The 11975-nt window shown below is 36.6% G+C and overlaps 1 protein-coding gene across 3 annotated transcripts in view; it reads left to right on the forward strand.

Annotated features, from left to right (window-relative positions):
• The first annotated feature begins 1730 nt into the window (after nucleotides 1-1730).
• ERGIC2 (ERGIC and golgi 2) overlaps nucleotides 1731-11975 on the forward strand; it is a 39328-nt gene continuing 29083 nt past the window's right edge. The window contains exons 1-3 of one of the 3 annotated variants that reach the window (XM_035027985.1): nucleotides 1813-1833; nucleotides 4916-5031; nucleotides 10624-10763. In XM_035027985.1, coding sequence (XP_034883876.1) covers nucleotides 10658-10763 — 106 coding nt within the window. In that variant the 5' untranslated portion in view covers nucleotides 1813-1833; nucleotides 4916-5031; nucleotides 10624-10657. Of the gene's footprint in view, nucleotides 1834-4915; nucleotides 5032-10592; nucleotides 10764-11975 lie in introns of all 3 variants that reach the window. The other 2 variants (XM_035027984.1, XM_035027986.1) reach the window with 2 other exon arrangements.

An 11975-nucleotide genomic window follows, 5' to 3' on the forward strand; every position in this document is an offset into this window, starting at 1 on the left:
TGGAATTTTAACCCAGGAAATTCTAACCCCACTCTTACCTACTACAATACACCTTTTCTTAAATATGTGAAGGAGGGCTAACACTGACATGAAAAGTCTGGAAATGAAATTGCATCAGTGGAAACATTTTATCTGCTTTTATTTTCTGGGATAGTTTCAGTTTAGTGAAATTTTGTATTTCAATAAATGTTTTTTCACTAAATGAAGTTGTGTGACTTCCTCCTTCCAAGGGCAGTTTAGTAATGTGGTCAAGATTTCTCTGCCTCTCCCAGCTTTCTGACTATGCGTAAATCATTTAATTGCTACTTGACTCAATTCCTGTATTTATTGATAAATAATGGTTTACCAATATCTTTATACATTTGTAAGGATTAAATAAGATAAGGCAAGTAAAACTTTAAAACAATGCTTACTGGGGAAAAAAAAGCAGTGCTTGTTGTATAAACATTAGTTAGTATGCTGTTGTAAGACTTCTTTGGTCAATAAACCACAAAATTAAAATCTTAATGTTTGATTGGAAAATCTGACTACAGCTGGGCTTACTCTCGAACAGTTTCCATTTATCCCTTCTTTCCAAATTCCCCTTTATTACCTCTTATACTACAAAGTGTTAGGAAAAGATGAAGTATTAATTTTCTTTTTTTTTTTACAGAAGGAAATTTTACTTCTAAAAGCTTATTTTAAAATCTTTTCAATAAATGGAACTGGGAAATTATTTGTTCATATGGACAAAAATGAAATTGGACTCCCTATTTCATACCACATATACCCAAAATAAAAAATAAAAAATAATTAAGACAATTTTGCCAAAGAAGAAATTACAAGGGAAATTTAAAAATATTTAGAGATGAATGAAGCAAAACCACAACATATCAAAACTTAAAATGGGATGCAGCGAAAGCAGTGCTAAGGGAAAATTTATAGTCATAAACACATTAAAAGGAAGATCTCAAATTGACATTCTAACTTTACAATTTAAAAAACTAGAAATTCAGATGGATTTTCCATCCAGACTATGGATTTCTGTATCAATAACAGGTTTTGCTGCAGTAACAATACCAAAATCTCAGTGCCTAATATAATAGAAGTTTATTTCTTATTTGTCTAAAATTTACTACAGGAAAGAGAAACTCTCCCAAGAAGTTATCTTCCATGTGTTATCTCAGAAATCCAGGCACGGAAGTGGAATTGTCTCCTGTACCAGTCTTAATTTTCTTAACAAATATTTGAGTGCATAGGAGGTATTGGCGATATAAAGGTGAGAAAGACAGATGTGCTTTCTTAGGGAGCTCACTATCTGGAAGTCAAGAGAAACACTGAATAATTAAAAGCATTATCTGTCTGGAAAAGGAAGTTTAAACGTTCTTGACGGGAGAAAATAAGGAGGCAAAAACAGAAGGCACAAAACGTGATGCAGATTGGAGACGTGATACGCATTAGGGTTGCAAATGATAAATCCTGCTCCCAAGTCTCTCATTAGCAATTAAGTAAAGTGTGAGGAGCTGAGATTCGTTCTGTGGTCTGTAACTATCAGTTGGAAGGTAATCCACTGCTTCCCGGAGAAGCTGATTGCTTACTGGCCACGTGGTTACACCTAAACTATGTTTCAACCTACGCTCTGTTTAGCCACACCCCTTTCATCTTAACCACACCTCTTGACTGACAAAGCACTTCGTAAGCAAAGGGAATATCGCGAGAACTCTATATTGTCTCCCATTTGACGTTTTCAGCGGTGGTTGTCGCTGTTGTTCTCGCGATATTTTCGGGTAAACGGGAGCCCGGGCGACCCGGGCTTCTGTGAAATATGGCGGTCGGCTGATACCGTAACACAAGGTAAAATAGACCCCGCTGGGTGTTGTTCTCCTGATTGTTCCAAGGCTGTTCAGGGCGTGAATGTGGTTAAGGAGGCTGAGAATCTGTCATGGGGTTGGCTCCCTGTTTTCATCATTCTGGGGAGAGGGCCGGACTGGGGAGCCGCTCCACCTCCCCCGGGGGCGTTGCTGGCAGGACCCTGGGCAGCGCTGCCCCTGGGAGCTCCTCTCTCCCCGGTCCGGTGTCTCTGCCTATCCTGCAACTTGAAGGAGTTTAAGTGCTTCTCCGATAGCGCTGACCCTGACCCGTTGCTCCTCGCGGTGTGCGGTGCCCCGGTGGCTCTTCTGGTCCTCACTGAGAAGGGTCCCGTGTTGTGAAGACCAGCCGGATCGTGTCCCCATCCTCCCGGGTGTCTGGCTCCCCACCCCCATACAGGCAAATACCAAATTCTTGGCAGCAGATTGCTCTCTTTAAGAAAGACCGAGGTCTTGGCCTCGCCTCGAAAGAGTTTCGCACGCCGCTTGGGGAAATGAGAAAGGGGCACGGCTGGCGAGATGCTATAGGAGAGAGGTCTGAGTGTCACTACTTTTCTTAAACCCTCGAGGGTTGAGAAACCTTCGGAAGGTAACTTGTCAATTCGTGGTAGGAAATAGCCTTGGGTGTAAGTAGTGTATGTGGTTGATAGGCCATTGTTTGAGAAAACATGTTTAACTTTTATATTTAGGATTTAGTGCCCTCAAGACTTAACGCAAAGTTACATAGTATCTGTTAAAATGTTGCAAGACTGGCTTTCAGAAGCAATTAGAGATACATTTAAAAACAGGATTTGTTCATTTGTTTGAAGTTTTATTTAAGTAATTGCCTAGCCTGATACATTAAACTCTGGTATATAGCCGTTAAATGAGTCAGGCTTCTTCACTGAAGAATTCGGGAGTATGCTTGTTTTGTTTATAGATATCTTTAAATTGATGCAGTTATTCCAGTTCTCCTAGAGAAAAAATAAATTTCATGGTTTCGGGGAGGGGGGGAAGGGGAAGAGTAGTTTTGTTTTGTTTTGTTTTTGATAATAAACTTTAGTACACAACTGAGTTGAAATGGCTTGAGGGTACAGATCATAAAAATATATCAAGCTTGAAAGATCTCTCAAAGGAAATCAGGCCTAGTCTGGAACATAAAAAAAAAAATTAGAAAAATATATAAATTTATTTTCTTTAGGGATTAATGGTTTAATTGGAAGAAATAGTGAAACTTATTTTTTTTTAATAACTTTTTTTTTTAAGATTTTATTTATTTATTTGAGACAGAGAGAATGAGAGAGACAGAGAGCACATGAGAGGGGGGAGGGTCAGAGGGAGAAGCAGGCTCCCTGCCGAGCAGGGAGCCCGATGCGGGACTCGATCCCCGGACTCCAGGATCATGACCTGAGCCGAAGGCAGTCGCTCAACCAACTGAGCCACCCAGGCGCCCGTGAAACTTATTTTTAATGGAAGTTACATTTAGACAGTCTGCCAGCTAACAAATTCTATTTAACAGTTGTTCGGTACTTATTCTGATTCTGCCTTTTAATGTCATGATGGGCAAATTAACCTCTTTGTGTCTTAGTTTCCTTATCTGCAAAATGGCAATAACAACATTTAATTCATAAGGTTGTTGGTGAGGATTAAATGAGTTAACACATGCCCTTAGAACAGTGCCATACAGTTAACATTCATTTAATATTAGCTCTTGTTCTTTAAAAATTTTTGTTTCCTAACTTCTGTAGTTACTCACAAGATGTTGCCTTGGTACTTAGTCAAAATACAGACTGAAGAAGATGCTTTTTAATGTAATTTCTTTCTGATCCCAAAAGTGATTAAACACTCTTCTTTTGTATGCTTAATATGTCTTTAAACTCCATCTTCCAATGGCTTGCTTTCTTACGCTGTTCTCTCAATTACTAAGGTACAAATTCCTCCTTTCCACTACTCCATACAGTCTTATTATAGTCTAGGCCAGTTCTGCTCTTGGTGCCTTGTTGGCCCATTCTTGCATTTGGAGACATTCATTCTATTAGTGTATTTTATGTGTTCCTGACCTTTTCCACTTCAGTTTTGTACACTTTTATTGAGTAGTTAGTACAGTCAAGCTGTTATTTGAGGAAGACTGTATTTATCCTTGCTTCACATTGCTGCTAGGCACTTCCAAATTGTTGTGTTGCCATCACTCTACAGCCTCTTCTCTTAGCTTTTCTATCAATTTATATCATCCTCAGTCTATTCATATAATTAACCTAATCTCAGATACTATCCCTCTTTCCTCAAGGACTTTAACATAAATTTCAAATATTCTACAAATCTTTGCATTTCTTTTGAAAATTAGAAACATTTACCAAATGACTCATTTTTATCTTTGTTAGAAACTGTGAGGTAGCCATTATGCCTCCCTCCCTCCTTTTAAAGTAAAATATAATAGCAGATTCTGTGATGTTGAGGATCTTTCCAAATTTGTCACATAGCTAGTAAGTGACTGACTAGATATTAACCCAGGTTTTTTGGGGTCACAAAAGTCATATTTATACCATCTTACTCAGCTTCCAAATATACCTTTTTTTAAAATCACTTGGAAGTTTACTAGATTTATTTGAATTATGTTGGGGTAAATGATTTTAAAAACAACATGAACTCTATTGTAAAAAGTAAGTTTTAAAGTGAGAAGAATAAGTACTTTTGGGGGGCTATCTAGTATTTGTCAAGTGAAACTAAGTTATCTTTCATAATAAAATTTTAGTGTATTCTAATGCAATATAATCAAGTAATTGAAAGTTACAGATAAGTTACTGTTTTGCTTTTTGTTTCTGAAGTTCATTGATGGCCTGGATAATATCTGTTCTGTGTCCTTTCTCATTCTTATTAATGGCTTGTGTGAGTTTCATAGGGCTGCTGTAACAAATTACCATAAACTGGATGGCTTAAAAACATCAACATGTCTTTTCTCAGAGTTCACTCAGCCTAGCTGACTGAAATCAAGGTCTTGGCAGGGCCATGTTCCCTCTGACAGCTCTACGAAAGAATCCATCCTTTCCGTTTGTAGCATCTGGGTAATCCTTGGCTTCCTTGGTTTGTAGGTGCATCCCTCTAATCTCTGCCTCTGTCTTCACATGGCATTCTCTCCTGGTTATGTGTCTTCACCTGGCCTTCTTATAAGAACACAAGTCACTGGATTTTGGGCCTCTCTAATCCAGTATGATCTTCATCTTAACTAATTACATCTTCAAAGACCCAGATATTTCCAAATAAGGCCCATTCACAAACACCAGGATTAGGACTCCATTGTATCCTTTTAGGGAACATACTTCATGGTCAACATGGTCATATATATTAACCAATTAAATATTTCTCATATTGCCAAATATATATTAAAAATAGAAGTTAGCTCATAAAATTTGGATAGCAGGAGTAAAATTGTTTCTCCATTTTTGTTTGGAGTAGTTAAACTTAAGCAGACTAAAAGGTGTTATGAATTCTGTGTTTTAATTTTGGCAAAGCATCTGATAGTCTCATTGTATTCAAATGGATGCAGTGATGAAATATGGGCTGTATGAAATGACTTAGATTGAGTGATGATAGTATGTGTCTGTGTTCCAGCATGAAAGGTGGTTTCTTATTTCTTAGGCAGTTTTTCAAAGCATTGTCTTAGTCTCAACTGTTATCAGTGACTTCCTAGACTTTTTTTGTTTGTTTTGCTTCTTAATATACATGACAGTTTAGTGGAGAAATTGAAGAAAACAGGTATGTTACTGGAGACTGGGAAAGTATGAAGAGCAGCACCAACCAGTGGGCAAAGGAATCAAATGCAGGGGCTCCTAAGTTTTTAGATTTTGTGGACCAGTACACAAAATAGAGGAAAAAAAAAACAAAACAAAACAGGGGAAGGGGTTGCATGTGAGGACTGATGTAGAATTGCAGTTTTTAATCCAAAAATCAAAACAAACAAAAACCTCTGTTATCTACTTTTATCACTTCATAAAAGAAAGGACATTTTGACACATTAAAAAAAAGGAAGGAGATAATCTCAGATACAAGATTTTTAAATTGAATAAATTTAGCTTTAAAAGTTTCCTATATTGTCTTTGGGTTTTTCTTTTCTTTTTTTTTTTTTTTAAAGATTTTATTTATTTATTTGACAGAGAGAGACACAGCGAGAGAGGGAACACAAGCAGGGGGAGTGGGAGAGGGAGAAGCAGGCTCCCCACAGAGCAGGGAGCCCGATGCGGGACTCGATCCCAGGACCCTGGGATCATGACCTGAGCTGAAGGCAGTCGCTTAACCAACTGAGCCACCCAGGCGCCCTGTCTTTGGGTTTTTCATTAAGGTTCAGAAAAGAAAATTTTATAACAGAATGGAAATGACTTCTGGAAACCAGTGATCTAGGGAACTTCTTTTTTTTTCTTCTTTTAAAATTTATTTATTTGAGAGAGAAAGAGAGCACAAGCAGGGTGGGGGGTGTTGATGGGCAGAGGGAGAGGGAAAGAGTCTCAAGCTGACTCTTCCCTGAGCACGGAGCCCAATGCAGGGCTCGATCTCACGACCCTGAGATCATGACCTGAGCTGAAACCAAGAGTTGGATGCTTAACCAGTTGAGCCACCCAGGTGCCCCGATCTAGGGTATTTCTAAATGCATTTTTTAAAATGGCTGACCAAGCTAGATGGAGAAGCAGTGGAACTGGATAACTGGAAGAAGTCCAAGGGATTGGAAACACAGGGATAATGAAGAACAAATTTTTGTCCTAGTTAGGAAATTAAAGAGCCTGAAGGATAATTGGTTCTGCTCACAGAGGAAAATTAGTGTTTTAGATTTTAAAGATGGAGCAGTTTTAAAAGTTAAGAGGAGCCAAAATGTGGTCTTGCTTGTGTGTGGCTTTGCATAGATGGCAGTCACTGGCATAGAAAATCAGTTACACTTACCTGGTAAAAGCGTTATCATTGTGAGTGAATGCCATAGGATAAGTGTCATAGGGTCATGACTTGCAAAGGGTTGTGATGGAATGAGGAGGAAGAGAAGCATATTGAATGATCCAGGTGCTAGAGTCATTAAGGAAACTTTAAATATATCCAGATGTTAGTAGAAGATGATCATATGTACTGAAGTGTCAGTGTACCCTGTGGTTTGGGGCATGGACTCTGGAGCCAAGCTGCTTGGGATCGAATCCATGTTCTATCACTTGCTGTGTGGCCCTGCAAAAATTACTTGACTGTTCTGTGCCTCAGTTTCGTAACTATAAATGAGAATAAAAATAGCATCTACTTCATAGAGTCGTTTAGGGGGTTAAATGAATAAATATATAAAATGCTTCAAATAATACCTAACACATAGTATGAAAGCTATAATTCTGTATAGTATATGTGTTTATTATTATTAGAAGTAGAAGGGAAGAGATGGTTGAGAAACTGTAATATGATGTATAAAACATGTGCTGCTTTACCCTGTGAGTCTCAAAAATGAAGTAAGGATTCAAAGGGAATTACCACCAGGAGAATGTCAAGTTCCATGAAAAAAAGCAGGTAAAAGGATGCTTTTAGAAAAACTAGAAGTTATTGGATAATTTGTTCATATCAGAACAGTGGCTCTATGGAGTAGAGTGGCAGGTATTGAGGATGGAATGAGTTTCTTGGATGTAGGTTAGTCCTGATCTAACAGGAGTGGGACAGGAATGGCAGAGTGGCAAGGTGCTCCATTCTAGAAAAGTAATCGTGGAAAATAAGAATGGAAGATCATAGATAGAGTCTGGGAAGTAGCCAAGTGGGAGGAGTGCTGAATAAGCTGTATGAATTGTTAGAAGGTTTGTAAAACCAGCTGCTGTCATATCTTTATATGTAATTTAAAAGAAATTTATAAAGCTTAGAAAAATAAAGTTTAGGAGTAAAATTCAGTTTAATTCATTTGCTCAACAATGCTATCTATACCTGTTATGTGCCAACCACTCTTCTAAGTACTAGGACTACTAGAGTGGAAAAAAACAAAAATTCCTCTCCTTGTGGATCTTATATTTTTATATATTTACTTATAACTGTTTTGATTGGAAAGCTGTGCTGTCATGGGTATTTCTGGGGAAATTTCCTTTCTCCCGTCTTTGGGGAATGTTCCTTCCTCCCTCCTTCCCTCCCTCCCCTCCTTCCTTTTTTCCCCTTAGTATTTATTAAATACCCCTGTCCCAGGTGTTGGAGGTCTGCAGATCAAGTGAGACAGGTTCCTGCTCTAACATTATAGTGGAGAGAAAACAAAATTAAAAAAGCAATTAATTGAGTCTGAATTGTCTTTGGAATGACACAATGAAAATGTCATAGAAAGAAAAATATATACATGTCTGCAGAGAGATTTGTACTGGGAATAAAGATTTGAGAAGAATCAGCATGTAGATGGAAATTGTAGGGTTGGGAGGTCACTGGGGGAAAATGTGGGGGTTGGGAGGAGCACCAAGTGCAGAATCTGAAAGGAAGAGGAATCTGTACAGTAAGCCAAAGAAGGTCTTCGGGGTAGAATGAAAATCAGGAATATAGTATCACTTAAGCCAAGGTAAGATTCTGTTTCAGGAAGAAAAAGAAGTGATAAACTATTTTTTCAGAGTCAAAATTAGATAAGGACTAGAAAATGTCCATAAGATTTCGTACTAAAGAAGTTGTTAATGACCAAGCTCAGATCAAATTTAGTTAAGAGGTGAGCATGTAGTGAGGAAGTAGTCACAGTATACAAATAGGGACAGGTTTTTTTTTTTTATTATTATTTTTTAATAGTAAACTCTACCCCCAGCATGGGGCTTGAGCTTACCACCCTGAGATCAAGAGTCACATGCTCAATTGACTGAGCCAGCCAAGTGCCCTGACAATTCATTCTTTTAAGTTTGGCTTATAGATAAGCAGCCAGAGATATATAGCTGCAGTTGGACTGGATTTAATGTAGAGTTTTGTTCTAAAGATAAGAGGTTTGAACATATTTAATATTTAACTCCAATAGGAATGAGTAGAAATTGAAAGACTGAAGAAGAATCAATCTTGGTATAGTTACCACTAAGCAGGTACAGAAAATAAATTTGATTACTCTGAGTTTAATAAACTTAGGGAGCACAGCTTATGCCTACAAACACTCAGAAGCTTAATTTACAAATGAGAATACCAGTTTTTTAATTGTCATGGGGATCAGAAACTCATCTGTCATGTTTACATGTCTCTTTTTTAGTTAAGAAAAACATACACATGAAAAGCAAAATTATAATCTGAAGGCCACGTTGTGCATATGGAATAGGAAAGAGAAGTTAGTTGGATGTTTTTAATAGCAAATGAAATCAACATATTAATGCTTCCAGTTTCACTTAAGAGCAGTAGCCCCCTTGTGGACTGATTAGTAGTGCCCCTGGTTAGGGACTGGTCTCTTGGACAGTATTCATGATCACTGCCAGTTTTTACTTCTCTGACTCTCCTTTTTGTTCACAAATGCCCTTTCTGTGGCCCATTCTTTCTATATTAATCCTACCCATTGGATTTCAGATGAGTCTGCTTTCTTCTAGAGAAACTCTTTTTCTTTTAGTGGCTCCTGCAACCATTTGATTTATTCTATTAGATGTTGATTTTATTAATACAACTTTGATGTCTAGTAATGCTTTATAGTATCACCTATAGTATTACTTATCTAAGTCAGTCTTATAAAAGTTATATGAATATTTGAGAATTCAGTTATTTTTATGGCTTTGTAACATATTTTAGATATAGTTGGCATACTGGTCAAAAAAAGAATACCAAGCAAGCAGTTTTTAAATAATACTTCTATTGCAAAAATAGAAAGTCCAAAATTTTGTTAAAAAGACAATTAAAATCTTTCCATGATTTACTTTTAACATTTTTGCATATAGACTTTGAATCAGTTTCTTGCGTATCTTTCCTCCCGTTTCCCATAAAACTGGACTTCTACAACCTTCTAGTGTTTTCCTAATGTATTATGAGTATTTTCCTATGTCATTAAATGTTTTCTTTTATAAGATTTTTCAGTGTTTACATACATTCAGAGCTTTTAATTCACCATAGTTTGTATACTGGCTACCCAGCATTTCTTTCTTTATTTGATATTTAAAAATAACAATATGAGAGGGATGCCTGGGTGGCTCAGTTGGTTGGGCGTCTGCCTTTGGCTCGGGTCATGATCCCGGGGTCCTGGGATCGAGCCCCGCATTGAGCTCCCCGCTCGGTGGGGAGCCTGCTTCTCCCTCTGCCTGCCGCTCCCCCTGCTTGTGTTCTCTGACAAATAGATAAATAAAGTCTTTTAAAAAAAAAATAACAATATGAGAATTATTCTCATAATGAGAATTATCCTCATAATCAAAGTTTTGGTGACAACCAGATTATTACCTCAGGATACTTTCCTAAAAAGGGAATTTACTTAGTCAAAAGGAGAGTGGTGAATATTTATATTCTTGCTAGCAATAGATTAGCATATCTATTTTATTTCATTGTCATCTATTAGTGGGAATGTATTTTAATATTTACTAATTTAATAGAAGAAAAATTATTTCTTATTTTAATTTGTATATTTAAATATTATGAATGTGCATTGCTTTTCACTTTTTTGCTGTTTAATGTGTTTGTGTGTGTAAATTGCCTTTCATTAGTATGTTTTGTCAGGGTGGGATGGAGAAAGGAGAGGTGCGTTACAAGCATTAAGCTTTTTTCTCAAGGAGGAATGAAAATGTTAAGTTGTTCCAAGAACATTTGTCAGTTATCTAAAATTAAAAGAAACCTTTGTATCTTTTTTAGAGTATTCAGTTAGTCATTATTTATTCCTTAGCATGACTATATGAAAGAAGAAGGTTTTCCTGAAGATGAGGCGACTGAATCGGAAAAAAACCTTAAGTTTGGTGAAAGAGCTGGATGCCTTTCCAAAGGTTCCTGAGAGCTATGTAGAGACGTCAGCCAGTGGGGGTACAGGTGAGTATCAGTTCCAGTTAAAACTTCTTCAAGTGCAGCTTCTTAGGGAGCCAGTCACCAACATACAGAAATGTAGTCATGAAGAAGAACTCATCAATGAATTGCACAATAACTTTGTGACTGGTCTGTCTTTATGTCACACTGTTTGCCCTAATTTTATTGTCATGTATATTTTCTTTGGCATCTAAACCCAGTGCAGTCTATGCATTTAGCAGCATTTATTAAAACATTGCTGAACAAATTAATCCAATTTTACTGCTTTGGTGCTCTTGAGTTATGTATAATTGTATATAAATAGAATTGAACTTGGAAGAAGTTATTTAATGATCTTGAACTGCTTCAGTCCTATTTTGATTAAGAATAAATCAATTTAGATATTATAATAGAAATTCTTAGTTTCATATTACTGGAGAGAGGCAGCATGAGGTAGTAGTTAAGAGCTTAGACTCTGGAACCAGACCGTCTGGATTTAAATCCCACCTCTACCTCTTCCTAACTACTTGACCTTAAGAAAGTTACTTAATCCATCTATGCTTTAGTTTCTTCTTCCATGAAATGGGGATAATACCAATATTTACCTGGTAGGGTTACTCTAAAATTAAGTAAATTAATATTTAAAAAATGCTTAATGCAGTACCTGGTACAAAAAGAAGTGTTCATTAAATAAAACAAATATGAAATGTATAAGAAAAATATGTGACTATGACAGTATTTACTATTATTTCTTTTCCCATGAAGAGCTAATAAAATATTTCACATAAGATTGACATTTCATTTGGTAAAATGTGTAGTTAAGTTGCTTGCTATTTCTAATCTGTGATTGTTTTTTTAATGAAAAAATGCAAGTTCTTCTTGCACAATCCATTTTAAGTATATTTTGTCACAGCATAAGACAGTTCTTTTCTTTTTGTCAGATATTTTCTTGCTTTTATAAATGAGGTGATATATTTAGGAGATTCCAAAGTAGATGAGAATTTTATTAGAGATTTGGAGATGTTATTTGAGTTTCTGGTACACAGATTGTCATGGCTTCTCAGGAGCTAAGAATTAGTCTAGTTTTTTTATAGATTGGCTACAGGTATGGATGTGTTTTTAATTATGAGGAGACTGCTTTCAAATTTGTAGTGTAAGACTTATGCTTACTTTCATCATTTATCATATCTATGGCAGTGCTGTATATAAGAAAGGAAAAATTTTGTGTCTTGTAAAATT

This window comes from Mirounga leonina, unplaced genomic scaffold, assembly GCF_011800145.1.
Source record: "Mirounga leonina isolate KUSES-001 unplaced genomic scaffold, KU_Mleo_1.0 Mir_201, whole genome shotgun sequence".
NCBI classification, from domain to species: domain Eukaryota; kingdom Metazoa; phylum Chordata; class Mammalia; order Carnivora; family Phocidae; genus Mirounga; species Mirounga leonina.